The sequence below is a fragment of the Crocodylus siamensis genome, chromosome 10 (genome assembly GCF_052110815.1).
Source record: "Crocodylus siamensis isolate JL-2025a chromosome 10, ASM5211081v1, whole genome shotgun sequence".
Lineage (NCBI taxonomy): Eukaryota > Metazoa > Chordata > Crocodylia > Crocodylidae > Crocodylus > Crocodylus siamensis.
This window is the reverse complement of record NC_143404.1, coordinates 33,015,097-33,034,849: the sequence shown is the minus strand read 5'-3', so window position 1 is coordinate 33,034,849 and position 19,753 is coordinate 33,015,097. Positions and strand designations below refer to the sequence as shown.

At 48.4% G+C, this 19,753-nt stretch overlaps 1 protein-coding gene across 4 annotated transcripts in view; it reads left to right on the top strand.

Annotated features, from left to right (window-relative positions):
- Positions 1 to 10,265: 10,265 nt before the first annotated feature.
- Positions 10,266 to 19,753, top strand: part of FBXW11 (F-box and WD repeat domain containing 11) — a 113,660-nt gene continuing 104,172 nt past the window's right edge. For 2 of the 4 annotated variants that reach the window (XM_090064486.1, XM_090064487.1), the window contains exon 1: positions 10,266 to 11,636. In XM_090064486.1, the coding sequence (XP_089920612.1) occupies positions 11,592 to 11,636 (45 nt within the window). In that variant the 5' untranslated portion in view covers positions 10,266 to 11,591. The remainder of the gene's footprint in view (positions 11,637 to 19,753) is intronic. The other 2 variants (XM_090064488.1, XM_090064489.1) reach the window with 1 other exon arrangement.

Sequence of the window (19,753 nt, the reverse complement as noted above, 5' to 3'; positions counted from 1 at the left end):
GGGCTCTGTGGTCAAGACTTAGGACTTCTCCCCATCAAAAAAAAGCACCTTTGAATAGTTAAATTCTATAGTATTTCTTAAACTTTCTTTAGGAATTAATTTATTTATGTTGCAGTTTAAAAGATTTTTCTCTTGGGTTGTCATAACAATTTTTTTTTCTGCCTGTTAGTTTACGCCCAGCACCTTGCAAGTCCTTTTGGGGGTTAGTTTCAGTATAAATAAGTTTTGATTCTTCACTTCATCCCATGTCCCAGTTCATCTATAGTCCTCAAATAACTAGATGTTTCTGTTGCAGTGATCAGCAAGAAGACAAGTCAATAATGCTGATATTTAAATTGCTATTAGCAGACTAGGGTTTTACATGCTGATAAGGTAAATGGAGCAATTCATTAGTTCTTTCTTTTTATCTAATGATTGAGACAATACTGCAGATTCTCTGGATGTGCAATTGACTCTGAAAAGTAACTAGGTAAAATAGAATATTCTGTATCATTGGATCTTTGTTTTGTGTGTGTTCAGGGTTTGATTTGCTGACTTTTACTTCTGTTATCCCTGTAGAGTGTCCACATATCACAGAGATACAGGATGTCATTTCATCTTGCAAATCACAGGTAGAATCCCAGTCAGCTACACCTTGCAAACATGTTGAAGTCAATGGAATTATATAACACCAAGGGCATAATTTGGCCAGTAGGCTCTTAGCTACTGGTTGCATATGTGGGCACCACTACACGAGATGCTTTACCGTGCAGTAGACTAATTGACTGTGCGGTAAATTGTTACTGTCTACATGTGCATGTGATTACTGCATGGTCAGTTAGTCTACTGCATGGTTAATTTGCTACTTGCTGTAGTTAGTGTACAGTAGTGCACATGTAGATGTCAACTGGGAGCAAATTTGGTTCACGGGGCTTGGAGTGTCTCAAGCCCCAGGGCTGGGGTGGCTCTTTGCCTGCTCCAGCTTGGCCTTTAAATCCCTGTAGTGACCTTGGGGCTTGTGTTACCTGCTTCCTGTCTCTGGTCACGCTGGCCTCATGACAGCCACAGCAGCCTGCCTGGACCCTGGTGCTGACCTCTGGCCCAGTCCCACCACTTGCCTGCCCAGCCTGTGCTGTCCCCCTGTGCTATGTGATGCAGGGACATGCCCAGGTCTGGCAGGCCCAGACTGTCATGTGCAGCCCCTGAGGGCCATTGAGGGAGCCATGCTGGCATTGTCCCCAATGCCACACACTGCCTCCTGGGGGAGGAACTTGTCTGAGGAGGACACTGCAGACCTTGTAGCTCTGTGGGGCAAGGCAGAGGTCCAGAGCCAGTTCACCCAGAGTGGGTGCTCCAATGTCCACATCTATGAGGGCCTGTTGGGCTGTGTATGAGAGCATGGGCATGACTAGTTGCTGTACCAGTAACTCAAAATGGTCAAGGCCTTGTGGGCACCGTGGGTCAGCTTCATCAACTACAACTGCCTGTCAGGAGCAGCTCACAGGACCACTCCCTTTATGCAGCAGCTGTATTACATCCTCATGCCCCAGCACCCAGCTGGATCCGTGCCATGTACTCTAGCATGAGTGGTCTGCTGGAGCCTTCAACACAGCCTGGAAGCATTGACAAGGCATCAGCCACACAGGGCCCCTCAGTGCACCAGGAGTCTGCCCCACTGTGGTCTCTGCCCCGGTGTCATCCAACAGGTCTGGCAGCCCAGGCCAGTGCCTGCCCTGCCAGCTCTGGGTGAACAGCCCCACCCAGAAGGCCAGCCTAGGGATGGCACCACTGTCACAGGCCAGCTGGGCCCTGTGAGTATATTAATTTAGTTGCAGACTGACTGAGCACTACAACTTTATTAGCCACTGGGCTATTTGGTTCGGGATCAAGAAGGTGGTGTTGGAAAGGAAAGAAATGACAAGTTGCACTTATAAAAAAGAATGAATTTTACTTATGACAATAAAAGATATAGTTTGCATATATAATAGTTAATAAAAAGGTTAAGTTAATAAGCAGACTAATACAATATAAGCAGTTAATATAATAATACAGACTAAAATTGACAGTGATAATAAAACAGATAAAGGAATTAACCAAGAGTTCCCACTTGGTTAGTAACTTATTGGTAGTTCCTCGGTTAGAAGATACACGGCAAGTTGAATCAGCGAAGTCAGACGTCTCTGGACTGGGCTTCTTGAAGGATACCAGTGGAAGCCCCTCAGTCAGGATCTGGTCTCACTCTCACAGGGAGTAAGAGATATCCATGGGGTCTGGGACAGCAATGACCCTTCTGTTCCGTTCTTCCTGAGGATTACTATGACGTGTGTGTTCTTTTATGCTCTAATTATGCTAATTTTTAGTTATATAGCCATTCATAATATTGCTTTATAGCTATTATCCTATGGGTTAAAAGGTGTTAGAAATTATTATAATAAGTTACTGCCCAAGCTGGGGTTTATCCAATAAGCAAATTATGACACAACATCTTCAGGTTTAAAATTAACATTATCCTGCCTAAATCCAGCCCCTTCCAAACTCTCTGACTATGCTTTTTTGAGCTGTTCTTTTTGAAATGTACTAGATAAGCTGGGCAGTTGAATCCAGTTTTTATTAACGTCAAGGCTAAATTTTGAGCGAGAAAGAACTATTAGGTCAGCTAATTTCACAGCTAGAGCTTTGTCTTTGAGGCCTAGTCAGTTCCACAAACAGTTACATTTGCGGGTTACAAAAAAAATACAAGCTGCATATTAGACAAAGGTTCCAAATGCCTCCAAGAAGCACATATTCATTGCTTATTAATTTCTTTGGTTCTGGCCATCACATGCCACCTGCCCTCATGAGCTCCAGCTCCTCCCTAGAGGGGGCCTTTGCCTGGCCAGCCAGGCTCTGCACCTCTGCATCCCAGGACACCTCCGGGAGCCGCACGTCATCACTGCCAACGGGGACAGATTCAGGTCGCTGGCAATGCCTGCCACGCCCACCCAGTAAGCCCCACACTGGACCCTCCCTGCCCTTGCCCTCCCACCCCACCTGGCCTGGCTTAGCTCTTCCCTGGGCCCCAGATTTCTCCCCTCTCCCCCACATACAGCACACAGGGAGACAGGAGGCAGTGCAAAACTTTACTGAGCAGTCAGTGGTCTCTCAGCTAGGCAGGCATGGACCTCTCATACGTGAAGAAATATGCCAATGCTGGCAGCGATGTCCTCAGTTGTGGGCGGGCAGGAATGTGTAGCATAGGCACAGGTACCCCTCCAGGGGGTAGTGAACTTTGCAGGGAAGCGTGGGCTTGTCCACTGCACTGTCTAAGCTCAGGGTCCCATGCCAGGTTCTCAGGTGCACCTGGGGCACCATGGCAAGCAGCAGCAGCAGGGCATAGGGGTTCAGGCACCCTCAGTGCACACAGATAGCTCATTGCAGCGTGCCTAGAACACTCGGCAGGGGCACCACCAGCTCTGTGTCCCAGTCATCCAGGAGTCCCTTATTTCCTGAGGCTGGGTGCTGTGGGCCTGGCCTGGTGGCAACAAATGAGATGGTTTGGCCTGCAGGAGGAGAAGGGTGGGGAATGGGTTTGGAGCCACAGCAGCAGGTGCTGCGAGGAGTTAGGCCTGTCCCAGGTGGGGGGTGGGTTTGGCCAGCAGTTGCCTGTGCCAGGACCTGCCCATCCGACTTGCTATGGTCCCTAGGTATCTATGTGTGCATGCAGTGGTGATGCGTAGGGGATACATGGGGGTGCACATGCACCCCTTGAGAGTACCGGTGCACCCCATGATAGGCCGTGCTCCCTGCTTAGATGACCGGGGGCGGGGGAGCAGGGAGTGCTGGTGCCTGGGAATAGGAACGCCAGATGGAGCGCCGCATTCACTTCTGAGAATGCTGTGGGCACTTTTGGGAGCACTGCAGCTGCTTCCCAGTCAGCGCGATTGGCTGTCCCTGCCCTGGTCACTGACTGGTTGCTGGGGGGGCACATGCCCTCCCTAAGGGGCACCAGTCACTTATGCGTGCATGACCCCTGATCTGAGGCCGGGCAGCGCACAGGCCCCTAGTATAGTGCATGTTATTTCAGAAACATTGCAAAGTCTTACAAACAACCTCTTTTTCCTGGCTCTGCAGGTCCAGCAGCTGCATGTGGGGGTGAGGCACCAGGTGCATGTGGGAATGCACAGTCAAGGTCACTAACAGTCTTGGCCGGGGCCAGCTCTGGCAGCAGCAGACCCAGGACGAGACCTGGCTCTGGACCAGCTGGCCACCATGGCAGAAGAGTGGCTGGCCAACTTGTGGGCCTGGTGCGTGGAGAACATTGTGCGCCAGCTGGAGAGGGAACATTGTGCATAGGCTGGCGGCTGTGGCTACTTTGAGCAGGGAGAGAGACCCTGGTGGACCAGGCATTCTGGGACAGGCTCCTGGCCCTCAAGGAGAGGCACCTTGCCCTTCTCAAGAGGAGAGTTGGAGGCCCAGGAACAGCAGCCTGCCATGGTGGCCAGGGCAATTGAGGCCATGGAGGAGGACCACAAGGTGCTGGACACCATCCTGGCTCTGGCAGTCATCTTTGTGCTGCCCACTGCCCTGTCCCTAGCACTAGCCCTGCCTGGCCCCTGGCACTCACCTGCTACCAAGTCTCAAGTCCCCCAGTGGGCTGAGGCTTAGGTGTAGCGGTGCCTCCAGTGGCCAGGTGTGCCTATCCCTGCACCCACCCAAGGTCCCCTACCAGTCAGCCCTCCCCCTGCCTGAGTCCAACCCCACCAGCTCCACATGGCCTTGGAGTAGGAGCTGCCTGCAGTGGGACCAGCACCATGCACAGGCCCTGCTTGCCCTAGCCGCTGGCTGCAGAATGGGGAACTGCCCACGCCAGCAGAGCAGCAACCACCCTCCCCAACAGGTGAGCACCTGCCAACTAGCCTTGTCTTGGCATGTGCACCTGTGATTGTGCAGTCAGAGGCTGGGTGCTGGGTGCTTGTCCCTGGGCTCTGCCTCTTAGGTGCCCCCACCGCACTGCCCCCCACCCTGGGAAGGCACACAGAGCATATTGTACATAGTTTACACAGGGAAGAGGAGGCTTTATTGGTAGTGAGCTGGGTGGTTGGTGGAGGAGCTCTGTGAGTTGGGGAGAGGGGGAAGGGGCTCTATGGTTTGGGAAGTAGTGGGGAGATGGGGATCTGTTGTTGTGGAGGGAGAGAGGAAGGGGTTTGTGTTTGTGGAAGGGAATAAAGTGTTTTTCAGAAACTTGTTCACAGTGAGCATAGTGCTGGGGGTGCATGATGGGGTTGTGGTTCGGAGCTGGCTGTCCAGGTGGTCTACAGCAGGGAGTGCAGGAGCAAGTGGTTCACCAGCGCCTCTTGTACCTGGTCCCCTGGTCCCCACTGCCAGGTCTGTGGCTGACCAGGGGCCTTGGTTGGGGGGCCCATCACTGCTGCCATAGCTGGCACTTCTGGTGCCAGGTGTCCCTGCCCACTGCGCCTCCTCCACCCAGGCTTCAAGGAAGAGTTCCCTGCAGGCCTCGCAGATGTCATGCAGCACACAGGCTGTGGTGATGACCCAGGCGATGTTGGCTTCCATAACCTCAAGGCAGGCTGTGAGGACGCACCAGTATCCCTTCAGGAGGCTGAAGGCGCACTCCACCAGTATGCAGGTCCAGCCCAGGCACCTTGAAGGGTGTGTGGCAAGGGTCCAGCTGGTTGGTGTAGGGCCACATGACCCAGGGGAGGAATGGATAGGCAGGGTCCCTGATGAGGAGGGGCAGGACCACCACCTTGCCCAGCTGGAGGTCCAGCACCCCTGGTGTGAAGTGCCCACTTTTCACCAGGGCTGGCAGTGCAGAGTTGCAGAAGACGTGGGCATCGTTGACGCTGCCTGCCATGGTAGTTGATGATGACCTGGAGCAGGATGGAGTGGAAGTCCCAATGGCTGTAGTAGGGCCAGACACTGTGGGGCAGGCAGGTGATGGGGACGTGGGTCTTGTCCAGGGATCTGATGCACTGAGGGAAGCCCAGGGCCTGGAACCCCACCACCACCTCCAGAGGATTGTGCACCCAGTTGCTGCATGCCCCCAGATTGGCCTCTCTGGTGGTCACCTTGCCCACACTGAAGACGTGGCGGACATAGTACAGGCTGGTAGCTGTGGCCAGCTTGAACAGGGTGATGGCCAGTTGGGTCTCTGCAGGGAGAGGCAGCCTCATGATAGTGGCCTGCTGCTCCAGGTGCAGGCAGAGCTGGTTGAGGAGCTCCTGGAAGGCGGCCTGGGTCATGCAAAAGGACTCCAGCCACTGCTAATCATCCCAGGTGGTCTGGACAACATGCAGCCACCAGTCCTGGCTGGTCCTACAAGTGGCAGGGCTGAAGCCCCAGGAGTTCATGGATGGCACTGGTTGAGGCGTTTATGGCAATGTCATCAGCATCCCCACTGGGGTCCGAGTAGCAGTTCAGGGGCTGGGCAGCAGCAGTACAGTGGCAGGAGGCCTCAGATGCTGTGGTAAGTCCGGCCAGGAGGCTGTGCAACACAGGGGAGGGCAGGTAGGGCCAAGACTGACCTCAGCCTGGCAGTGGTTGCCTTGGAGGCAAAGCACAGCAAGCAGAGTGGCGAGCAGGAGCCTGGGGCATGGATCATCACTCTTGGGGCCTGGGAGTGGAGCAGTCATCATGCAGTGAGCACAGGTTCTGGTGACAGGGTTGGAGGCCTGTGCCAACATGCTGAAGCCTGCTCTGGGACAGAAATGCAGGTGGCCAGGGAGCAGTGCATAAGGCTGACATTTAAACAGGGTTCCTGGCCTCAGACAGCTGTGGCTGGTGCCTCCAGTGCCTCCTGGCTGCTGCAGGGGGATGGTGCAGGGCAGGAGGAGGCTGGGAGCAGGCTCATGCCTTGAGGAACGAATCTGCTCCCAAATGGCTGCACATGTAGATGCCTGCCTAAAGAAGCTTCACTCTGCAGTAAATTACTGCACAGTAAAACCATAAAACACTAATTGCACATGTAGACACACCCTGTGAGAAGGCAATAGTTTAGTCTGGCTGGAAAGTCCCAAGCAGTTTCCTGCTCTCCAGTTAAGGGGGAAAAAACACATATTTCTCCTTGTAAACTGAGCATATATGGTCACTCTGCATGTATTTTGCCACAGGTTTTATTAACAGATGTGCTTAGGCCTTGTCAGTATAAATGAAAAGGGGCTGTTGGCTACATGTTGTCAGGGTAGGTCCTTTTGGACCAAGTTCCCAGCTTGGTTTAAAATAATACTAATATGAGGACCTTCAGGACACACAACAAGTAGGGCTGTGCGAAACAGCACTGTTTTGTTTCAGCTTCCATTTTGCTGTTTTGAAGGGACAGTGTTTCGCTCTGCTGTTTTGAAGCACTATTCCGTTTTGTTTTGTTGAAACTGTTTCACTGTTTCAATACTGTTTTGAAGTGTTTCGATGTTTTGCCCATAGGCTATAATGGGGAACCACAAAAATGCCCATAACTTCGTAATTTCTTGCCAGATTTGAATGGAAATTGCAGGGATTGTAGCTCCTTCTGAGGGCATGAAGACTGCCAAATTTCAAGAAGGTAGGTGCAGGGGTTTTTGTGAAACTGCACCTCAAACTGTTCAAAGCAAAAGTAGTAATCGCTTCTCGGCCTCTTGAAGGCTCAGATCGAGCGAAAACATTTACTCTTCAATCTGTTCTTATCAGTTTAATCACTTGCTGGGAGTGGTAGCCTGCTGTCATCCCGCACGCAGATTTGGGGGCCTGCTCCCCTGGGAGGAGTCTGGCACAGCCCTGCAGCCCTCCCGGGGGGACCGTGCCCCCTGGATCTGTGTGCAGGATGACAGCAGGCTGCCACTGCTGGCTGGGGCCAGTGCCAACACTGGGTTCTTTCTGGCGCAGGCTGCACCAGGCAGATTTGGGTGCTGGTGCTGGTCCCAGCCAGCAGCGGCAGCATGCTGTCATCCACATGCTCTGCAGCTGGTGTGTGTAGCTTTAAAAAAAAAAAAGCCCTGCACTCACCAGCTTTGGCAGCTGTGACGGGGGTCTCTAAGGGTTTGTGGCAGAGCCCCTCTCAAGCAGTGCAGAGCAGCAGGGGGGCAGCCAGGATCACACCCTGTCCTGCCTGGCACCTGCACAGAAGCTATACAATTGCATGGGTGCAGCACGGGCTTGGCAGGATGCTGTGCGCTGGCTGGGAGCTAGGGAAGCTCCATGTGTCAGCTAGAGCTCCCAGTTCAATCCCCAGCTCTCTGATCATCAGGGATGTTGGTTTTCTCTGATAAAAAAACCACAAATTCTCTGACAAAAAATAATAAATTCTCTGATAAAACTCCCCAAATCCATTATTAAAATTAAAAGCCCCCTGCAGCCCTGCTGGTACCCCTCAATCACTCCCAATGCTTCCCCCAGCCCTGCTGCTGCCCCTCACTGCCCCCACAATAGCCCCCCACACTACTTGTGCCTCTTGCCCCCGCTCACAGCCCTGCCCCTCAGCCCTGCTGGAGGGGCACCCCAGCTGCCAGCTGCAGCAGAAGCAGCATGGAGCTGGTTCCCCCCACTGCTGCCACCTGCTCAGGAGGGGCTGGGGCTGGCTTTCCCCAGCCCTGCCAGTGTGTCCTCCAGCCATGACCTGCAACCCCCCCAGCCCTGCCAGAGGGGCATCTGTCCCCCTGCAAGTCCCACTTACCTCAGGCTTCAGGAGCGAAGAGTGAAGCTGAACTGAGCAGAGCCATGGCTGACAGAGTCTCAGGCCCTGCCCTTCCTTCTCCTACTTTCTCTCCCCTTCCAGGCAGGACTAGGGGTTTCCTGTCCTGTTTGCAAACAGATTTTGTAGGCTGGAGCTCAACCAGCCTGCAGAGCTCTTGGCAATAAGCAAGTAATCCACAGGTTTTTCTGCTAAAAGGAGAAATCTGTGTTTTCTCTGATGAAAAGGGGAAATCCATGGTTTTCTCTGTTTTTCCATGGGAAATGGAAAACCAGGATCCCTGCTGATCATTCCCCCAGCTCTTCCTGTGGGGTGCCCCCCCAGATCTGTGCACATGGGTTTCAGCAGGCTGCTGCTGCCAGCTGGGGAAATAGCCCAGAGCTGCTGCCATCATCACCTGGCAGCAGCAGGCTGCTGTCATCCCACATCATCTGGGGGCCTGCACCCCCCAGAAGAGCTGCAGGAAGTGATCAGAGAGCTGCAGGAAAGATTGGGGAACTGGGGAATCAAACCGAGAGCATTCTCCCAGCTCTCTGTCAATTTCCCAGGCCCCAGTTTGATTCCCCAGCCTGTGCTGAGCATTGGGAAGACTGCAGCACTACCACTGGCCTCAGCCTGCAGCAGCAGCCTGCTGAAACCCTGCACACAGATAAAGGGGCTGCACCCCCCAGGAAGACCTGGGGAAATGATCAGAGAGCTGGGGGATGTGATTAGAGTGGGGGAATCAAACTGGGAGCTGGAAATCGAACCGGGAGCTAGATGTCAGTATCAGAGCAGTCCTTTTCCCCTCCCTCTCCTTAGTTTCTGTTGAGCTGCAAGCAAGCCTGGCTTCAAAATGCGAAACATTTCGAAACTTTTGAAACATTTCAAGTGTTCTACTTTCATTCTGAAACTGTTTTGAAGCCTCATTTAGTTTCAATTTAGCTGTTTCTAGCTCAAAATGCATTGAAACAGCTTTGAAATGAAACACCCATTGAAATTTAGCATAGCCCTAATAGCAAGGTCCTTCTTTTGACACAGACATTTAAAATCGGGGTGGGGGAGGAGGAAGGAAGGGGAGTATAATTGTAAGTGAGGGAATTGTTTGAAAGGAAGTGATATTTGCTGGACTTAGGACACTCTCTTAAAGAGAGCATTTTTATGAGCCTAAATAAATTTCCATTGATCCCAGTGAGCACTGAAGCAGGTTGTAGCATCAAAAGGAAAATAAGACTCCATATCGTATTTTCACTTGCTTACGAGCTATATCTGGACCACGTGTAATTAGGTGGTCAGGAGACAAAAATTTCATCCTCAAATCTAACTGTTGGAAAAGTACTTACTAACTTTCACTCTAAGTCCTATTTTCACCATGAGGACAATATCATTAATGCTGTGCCATTACAGCAGACTTCTGCTTATGACATTTTTGTCTCTGATTTTCAGTGCTGACTAATTCACTGAGTCCCTGCTGCATCATCAGATTGCAGTCTGTGTGACCTTGGTAACCCTTGCCAAAGCACCTGAGATTTAATCATTACTGGTTCTTGTCTCCAGACTTATTAACATACTGTCACTCCAATAGTTTGGAGTTTTACTTCTTGTGTCAAATTAATTTTCTTTTTTCCCACTGGTTCTCAAACATCAATGTGCTAGAGAAAATGTGGCTTGGTTCTTGGTTACATTTAGTTATGCCTTTACACAACCCAGGCAGTGCAAAGGGGTTTAAAATGGGCAAAAATGGCACTTGCATACTTCCTTGCCATATGGGTCCGTTACAGCTGGGATCGAGTTGCTTTCTGACACAAAACCTAACCTGCACCTTCCACTCCAACTGTGTAATAGGGAAATGGGGAATTAGACCAACTGCCCATATAAATCAGTTATGACCAAAGTACTGAACTATTGAGCTACATGAAAATAAAGTGACCTCCCCATGACATCTATCAGTGGATAAGATAAGCTCATTTAGCTGTTCCACGTGTCTGCTGGCTAGAAAAAGTGTTGGCTGGGTTATACTGGGGACCGTCCTCCTTTGAGCAGGCACTTGGACTGCTACCTTCCAACCCTTGTTTTCTATGACTCTATACTTGTCCAAAAGGGCCAAGGTGTTAGACTGGAGGAAACGAGTGCAGTCCAAGGAGAGACTACTGGAGAAAACTGAGTCCTAAATCCAGAGCCAACAAGCTGGTGCCCGTCTAGGAGGTCTTCCTTTCACTTCCCCAGCAAGGGCCTATGGAGCAGCTGGACGCGGCCGCCACCGCCGCTCTCCTTGCAGGCAGCCCCGAGCCCCCAGGAGGAGGTGCTCGTGTCACGGGCGCAGGTGGATGTGAGGCAGCGGGGCCTGACTCAAGGAGGTGCCCGGGTGCACGAGGGACACAAAGCGCTGAGCCAAGAGTTTCGCGTCCCCCCTGTGATCGCGTCGCCGGGCCGGGGGGGGCGGAATCTCCCCAGCGCCTGCCCCGTCCGCGAGGCGAGGACTGAGCGTCCCCAGGGCTGCATCCAGCCCGGCGCGGGGGCCCGAGACGGCGGCTATTGTGAGCGCGGCGCGGGCTGCAGTCGCCTCGACCCGGGAGGCGCAGGACCGTCCCACCCGGCCCAAGACTGCAGGTCCCAGCATGCGCTACAGCCCACTAGCCGCTTTAGCGTGTGCTGCATGCCGGGAGCTGTAGGCCACCCCGCTTTTGCCGCGGGAGGGCGCTGCGGAGCCTGGCGGGAGCCGTAATCTGCGCCCCTCCCCTCGCTGGGGGAAGGGGGCAGTGCTTCCGGTTCCGGGAGCGCGGCGCGTTACGCCGCGGCGGTTGCAGCGTGCGTGCAGACGTACGTACGTGCGTCCGGCGGGCGGGGGGAGGGAGCAGCCGGCGGCGGCCGAGGTCGGAGCGCTCGCGGTTTCTGTTCCGCGTTGCGGGGCGGGCGAGCGCGGGGAGGGGGAGCGAGGAGCCGCCCGCGCGGGGCTACCGCCCCCGCCGCCATGGAGCCCGACTCGGTGATCGAGGACAAGACGATCGAGTTGATGGTGAGTGGCCGCCCCTCCCCCCGCCGCCTGGCCCAGTCCGGCCCGGCCCGCCCCCACCCATCCATCCCCCTGGACGGACGGCCCGAGCCGCGGGCGCTGCCGCAGTGGGAGCGGAGCTAGGCCTCGCGGCGCGTGGGGGAGGGGCTGGGACAAAAGCCCGCGGCGGGGCGGGGCGAAAGTGACACTCGCGGGGCCTCGCGCAAGGGGCCGAGGCGGGGCGAGCCCTGCCGGCGGGGAGGAGCCCGCGCCCCGCGTGGGCTCCTCCGGGCGCCTCCAGAAGCCGCTCGGCCTCAGGCGGCTGCGACTCCCGCCTCTGGCGCCTCGCACCCGGCCCCGCGAGCCATAACGGGTGGCGCCGAGTGGCGGCTCGGGCTTGTCGGCAGGTTGTGCCCAGGTGCGGCCTCCCGTCGGTCCCGTCCGCCCCGCCCCGGGGGCACAAGCCGGCTGTGTAGTAGGCCGGGGGACGCCACTTCCTGGGCGCAGAGCGAGGAGGAGGCGGATGGGGCCTTCCCCCCGCAGCTTGGTCATGGTAACGGCGCCTTCGTTAGGGGCTGGGAACCGTCCTTAATCTTCAGGCCTGAAACTTGTCCCCTATTTGTTCCACAAGCCCCTTTTCCTGCCACTCCCTTGTTCTGTCATCCGCACGGGGCATGTCCAGTGGCAGCTAAGTGAACTTGTGTTTTTGCAGCAGCACCAAGGAGCTGGTTCAGGGCAGCAAGTGTCTGTTTCCCGCAGTTCAGCCAAACTCCATGCTGTAGTTGTAGCGTGAGGTTAAATATTTATGCTTTGAAAATGAGATCTGTAGGGATGCTGTGGGGAAGTAGGAGAAGGGAATAGATTAACATCTCAGGTGCCGTGTTCAGTGTAGAGCAAGCTAATTTAAAGGCACCATTGAGTATTCAAAGCTAATAACGGAAAGAATAGCAAGAGTGTTCTAGACACATTTTCTATGTACTGCTTTGTGTTAATATTTTCTTTTAAAAAGAATGATGTGATGGCACAATTAGAAAGGGAGATGACAGTGCACACTTCTAGCGAACACTGAAAGTGCTGGGTACTGTAATGGCATAAGATAAAACACATCTGAATTTTTTAAGCAGCTCTACATGCTGTGTAGTCTAAGCAGACTGGTTTGGGGAACTTGTGAATTTTCTTTAAAAATTCTGTCATGGTTGAGTGTTATACCACCTTGTTCAACTAAGAAGTGAACATTCAAGAATACCTCTCTGTCATTTTATTATCGTGTGCTCTTTCTGCATTTCTTTAACCCTTGGATACTGATCACTAAGGTTTCTGGATACAGTTGATCTTAATGATTCCTTGATCACTGTTGATCCAGTGAGCCCACATTTTAATGTTGGTGACATCAGAATCACTCATGCTAATGGACTGTAACAAGAGTCAGTGATATCCATGAAGGAATCTGTTAGAAGGGCCATCTAGTTAAGGAGTGAGTTGTTTTTGTAGGTAGAAAACCAAAATAGTATTACAAATCTGAAGTGCGTAAGCATAATTCTGCTGGCTACTTTGCTTTGCATAATGGATGATTACATATGATGGTAGTGGTACCTAAATGGAATTTAAGGTTCTAGGTAGAGTTGTTTTGCTTATCTAGGTTGTTCCTTTGACAGTGTGTTCTTTAGTTTTATTAATAGCTTATCTGTTTCTTTACTACACTGCTAACTAACAAAAGCAAAGAATACATTTTAAATGACACAATTGTTATACTCCCTAAATCCTGAAAAATGGAATGGATAAACAAGTTTAATGGGACTTTTAGAAAAATACTCTAGAAGATTTTTTTGTATAGGAGTGAGCATCAAAGCTGCTTTGTGTTGCACAACTGGAATACAAAAAAGTACAGTTACTTCAGCTAATGTATATATATATAGGTTTGTAGCGCTTGCAGAGCTCGTGATACTGATCATCTAGCTTGTCAGAGCTGCTATTTTAATAACAGTTCATAAATAACATGTAGTGAATTAAATAAATGAGATGTATAACCATTTTCATAGAAAATTAGCTAGTAAAAATGTAGTTGGTAGTCATATTTTTAATGCTATTGAGGGCCTTTGTTAAAACAAACTTGCATTACTATGAGCTAAATACTATATTCTTTTGATACAGACTTTATAAACCAAGATGTGACATTTCTTTAGCTACTTGGCAATGTTTTTACTTTGTAAACATTTCTGTGGGATGTTAGACTTAAGACTGGGTGAAAAACTGTTTACTGTAAAGTAAACACAAATGAAAGTGCTATTGACAAAAAAGAAGTGTGGCCAAGAGAGGAAAAAACTTGCCTTTCTACTAAAACTGTCTGCTGTTAGAAAGAATCTTTCAAATGGAGACTATTTTAAAACACAAGATTTATTTTGGTACTTCTTGCATTTTGTAATTATTCTTAAGTAAAATAAGATACAAGCATTAAGGTTCTAAGTGCAGGCTCTTTTTTGTGCCCCTCTGGTATAGTAAATAACATTTTGCTTGCTGTACCTTTCCTGCAAGAGTGGGGAAAAATAATTATGGGTGAAATTTTTACCAATGAATAAACTTATTAGTAACAACTGGAAGGGAATGCTGAGTACTTAAACTGACAAGCAGGATATGATATAGCAACGTGTTAATTGCATGAGAGTTTCTATCTCTCATTTGTTCCCAAGTTTGATAATTTGCATTTATTTAAAAAAATTGCTGGTGGGAATAATATTGTTCTATACTTACAGGTGAGATTTAAGTAAAATCTTCTATCTGTAGTGACATTAAATGTGGGTTCTAGGCTTGGGTTTTAGATATCTTGTTTTACTTTTGTATGTTTTTTCTCTCTTAATGTTTTTTTCTCTTTGTTGAGGGCTGTAGTTCCAATGTAGCAAAAGTATTTTAAGGATTTCATTGGTGATGGTGGTGGCAGTGGGTAAGAGTGGATAGCCTCTGATATAGACATGAAGTACATTGGCCAAAGGAAATATTTTCTCGAGATGTAAGGCTTGGAAGACTTAATGTGTTTCTAAACTGCAGCCTGTGTGTCATATCTGTTATGAAAATGAGTTTAACATGATTGTCATTATTTTAAAGTATTTATTGCTCTGTTTTGGTAAAATGTCTTGTATGCACAAGACAAATGTCTAGGAAATAAATAGTAAGGAAGCAATCCCAAATTGATGGAAACCCTGAGTAGACTAGCCCAAAAGGCTTGTCCACGTCCTAACTTTTACAAGAACAGCAAAGTAGCATTTTTGAATAACACTGTGCAAAGTTAAGTAACTTTAACTTTTCTGGCTTTCTTGATCCAAATTCATCCATGGACTTCATTCTAAGATAATGATTGTTTTATGTGTCATTTTTGATAAATGGTATTTAAATACAGTTGAGAACTGGGAGATGTACTCTAAATGGGCAGTAAAGTATGGTTTCATCTTTTCAGCAAAAAAAGTGCTTGTTTTGGCGGTGGGGGATGGTGGTGTTTGGGATTATTGGTCACAATTCATGTATTGCATTTTTTTTTTTTAAGTTTCATTCATCCACTGCATTCATTCTGCTAAAAGACTCCTTAATCAGTAGCAAAAAATTTATTGGCAGCTTACAGTTTGCATTAGCATGTTATGAAAGATGCAAAAGTGAGGAACATGCTATCTGTTTAATATGAAATGGATATCCTTTGCCTAGAGTGGGAAATGTAAATCTTTGTTTTCAGGCCATGGATCTATCCAGACACTTATCAGACTTGTTTATTGAAGCAGGGAGCCAAGCGTGTTTAAAGATTTGCACATGTTGAGTTTATCATCAATATTTCTATAACACTCTGGTGTTCATGATATTTTACAAAAGCAGGTCACTTCCCTGACGAGCTTTCAGCTTAAGTTCAACCTAATGCTGTATTTTGGGAGTAGAGTGAAAGGCTTGTGGAAGGCCAAGGACTAGAAGGAGCAAAAGCTGTTTAAGTTTTTGAAAAGCATCTATTTATACTCAACTTGAACTTATATTTTAAGAGTATGTTTATGAAATATCTCCTTCCTCATCAGTTACCTTTACTGCCTACCTAATAGAACATGACCAGAGTTTAAATATTGTGGTGAAGAACTATGGTTTATACTCTTGTCAAAAAACCTGTCCCCTTACTCCTGGAAAAGCCTTATGATAAGCACTGAATGGCCTCATATCCAGACGGCAAGCAAATTGCAGAATCGGGTAAACAGTCTCCAGAACCGGCGAGTACTTGGACAGTAGCAGTTTCTCTAGCAAGCCATGTGAATGTTAACTGAAGTGTCCTGGTATTTGATAGTAATGGGAGGTGGCCGTCATCCCAAAGCATTTAGAAGTTTACTCATGTAGAACTTGAAGCACTGTTGTAATATGCTGTCTCTACCAAGTACTGCTTATCAGGTGAGGAGCTGCATTTTGCACCAGCTTAAGTTTTCAAAATGGTTTTGAAGTATAGTTCTGTTTAGAGCATAGTAGAGTCCATTTTGAGGAGATAAAAATATGGCTAATGGCCTTAACTAGATCTGAAACAAACAAGGAGGCACTTGTCTTAACCAAACATCTGATAAAAATCTTGGCAGTAGTTCTTAAATCTGTAAGCAGATGAAGAAACTAACAGGACTAATAGGTTGTGGCTTAGTGCAGACTAGTGAGCATGCAGTCAGCTGAGTAAGAATGTAGTAGTTTTGCTAATTACTTCTCATAACCTACAGTCATTACCTCAGCAGATTTGGAGAGGTCAGTAATATGAAGATTGAAATAGCATAGAGGGGTGGGATGAAAAGATGAAAGAACCAACTATTGGGTCAACCTGAGGAATACTAGACAGTTCCACATATGGAAAAGAAATGGATTGAGGACACTTTGTAGATGCAGGGAGTATCTGGAGACAATGTTTGGAAGTTGCAAGATTAGAAAGTTTTGAGGCAGGAGGTAGGAAGAGTGCAGCTACAGAGGCTGGAAAGGACAGGGCTCAGTATAAAAAGCAAGATTGCTGTGATTTTTGGCTAGAAAGGGAAAAAGAAGACGTTGGAAAGAGCATGAATAAGATGGACCATTTAGATTGGAAAAGTTGAGTGATGAAGGATTGTGATAAACTTGAGGTGAGCAAGATATTTGGGAGAGATGTTGGAGGACAACACGAGAGAGTATTTGCAAGAGTGAGAAGGGTGGGATAAGCACTAGAATTCAAATGGGGTGTGGGGTGAATCAAGGTGTAGAGTAAGCAGAAAGGAAGACTGAATCCTTTAGGTATTGGCTTGTTCATTTGGGTTGTAGTCACACATGAGACCAAAGGTTATGATGCATTCAAACCTTTACTATATTCCAGATACCCAGAACATTTGCCTGAGTATCTGTTTGAATTTTCTAAATGAGTTTGTTTGAGCTAGAGTCCTTTCAGATGGATGCTATAAGGTCCAAGACAGGGTTGTTCAACTTGAAGCCTGGGGGGGTGTTAACTTGCAGCCCTCAGGCAGCTCCCTGGCTGTTTACTGATGGTGCGGTCTCCAGCCTTCCCCTTCTTCCTCTGATTTCTGCTTCCTGCCTCTGCCCCTGATGATGGGGTAGCACTGCCCATGGGAGCTTGGTGAGTCTTGCATAAGCTGTGCAACATGTAGCCTTTGGCTGCTTGTAAGTTGGACAGCCCTGGTCTAGAGCAGTGGTTCTCACCCTTTTTTGTAAACATCATGGCCAGTCCTGACCCACTGCCTCCACCCCTGCGCCCAGCCCCTGAGCGTGTGGGGTAGGAGGGTAGGTGTGAGGCATGGGGGGGCCAAGCAGCCCCTTGAAGGCTGTAACTCTGCCAGCCTGCAAGGGAAAAGCCACGGTTTCCCACACTTTTCTCCTTTAAAGAAGAATCCATTTTATAAGTTTGTTGATCCATTTTTAAAGTCATTCGTGACCCTTTCATATATTCTTGTGACCCACTTTTGGATTATGACCCACACGTTGAGAAAGAGTGGTCTAATGATAATGCATTCAGTGGGAAAGATGATCACTGCTATGTTGTCTTGCAACTCGGTGGACGGCTAGCATTTGTGTTGTCAGAAGTGGCTCAGCCGATTTTCAGAAACTGAACTGAACTTCACATACATCCTTTTGTGTATTTTAGTGTCAATTGTACCTCTTGAACAGGATTGTTAAACAAATGTTGCAAATGTGCCACTTGAGGTTTGTTGGGTCATCTCCCCAGTTTACTTTAGTAAGATGTCTCAGTTTAGGCTGTCAGGGTTAAGACCTGAGGAAATTCTTTGAAGATCAGATTCAGTACCTTTTTCCTTACATCCCTTTCCTGCTAAACACTACTTCAGTTGTTGTATGAAGCTGGTGGGTGTCCTTTAGTTTGTAAATGCTTACTGATATAGTGTCATAGAATACACAGTTCATTATTACACTGGCATATTCAGTGCATCTTGGATCTCTTCTACATTCTTGATTGTTTTTAAGCATTGTGTAATAGTGTGTAAAATAAAATGGCATATGGTTCAAAATGAAGTGGATGGTATGGCAAAGATGCAAAAAAGAGGAAATAATGTATGTGGAACATTAAGAGAGCATACCTATACGGGAGCATTGCTGTAGCCTAAGTAAAAGCCTACTCAGGAAATAAATTGAAAAAAAAAAGAATGCTGAGTTTTGAAACTGCTATTGGTTAATGACACTATTTAGTTTACCATCTTTTCTTGGGTCTAGTGCAGCTATCTACATTTTATTATCTTTTCTGAGCCTGAAGTTTGGGCATAGCAGTATTGGGAGTGGCTTGCTGCTTGTAGAAACTGCTCAGACTGATGGGGAGAAGGCTGTGATGGTGGGCATAGCCATAATGATACATGTTCATTTAGTTCTATTGGCTGCACATACGTTTAGTCATGCACCCATGTTACCACCTAGGGTGGTTTCTTGAAAGAGATGTTATGGTACATATTTTGCAAGCTTAAGGCATAGGACAAATCCTTCTTCCCCCTCTCCTCACATTTATAGACTCATTCTTGACCTTACTGGGATGAATGCACTGATTCAGCTGTCTTGCTATATTTTACAGCTTACCCTGTTACATATACTGCTTTCTATGAGCTGTCCTCCTGTGTTTGTCACAAGCGACCAATGCCTTTATGTGGTCACTTAAAGGCCTGTCATGTTTTCAGAAATTTAGTTCAAGAAAGCAGTGTTCGTATATTTAGGAAGTAAATTTTCTTCCAATAAAAGCTGGATTAGCAGTGGGAGAAATTCAGGATACCTGTTTACATGTAAGCATTGTATTAGCAGCAGTAATCCAACCTTCTCCACAAACCTATATTAGTGTGCTTCAACCTTGACAGGCTGAAATCACTTAGATGTTAGAGCAGTGCTGGAGCACCCTGGGGTATGCCAGATCCTTTGTAGGGTGCCTGAGGTGTGGGGATATCAGCAGATAAGCTCAGGCTTGCCACTGCCTGCGTGATTTCCCCACCCACCCACCCACACACTGCCCGGCTTTTCTGCAAGGTGGGAAGCCCAGTAATATGCAAATTAGTTTTTGAAATTGGTTCTGCTCAATTCATAAAAGTTATGGAGGGGTGCCTTGAGTCTGAAAAGTTTGAGAATTGCTGGATTAGAGGGTCAATACAGCCTTCAACAACCGTTTGGAACAAAGGGTGCCTATATATGAGCAGACGTGATTAATCAAGTGTGCTGGAGTTTGGTAATTGCCACACTGCAGCAGCCTCCAGTGTCTCATGTATCAGCATCCCCGCACTTCAAAATGGCAACAGGACACTTTATATAAAGTGCTCCCATTGCCATTTTGAAGCATGGGGATACTGATACACAAGACGTTCTAATTAAATCCCCCCCCTAATACACACATACTCCCAAAGCACGTGGACAAACACCAAATAAGTTTGCAAATTTTGGTGAACTTAATAATATAGGCACCTGTTTCCTAAGTGAGATGTTTTTCTATAAACCGGCGGGGGAAAGCGGGGGCATCAATTTTAAGCTACTGTTTAGTGGGGTATTTTTTTAATGAGTGACAAAAGGCTCTGTATCACACATCAATCCTGTTAGCCATATTGATGCATCAGTGCCTTTTAGGCCTGATTATACTGTTTTCAAATTCTTGATTATAAAGTTTTGGTCAATATATATTATTAGTT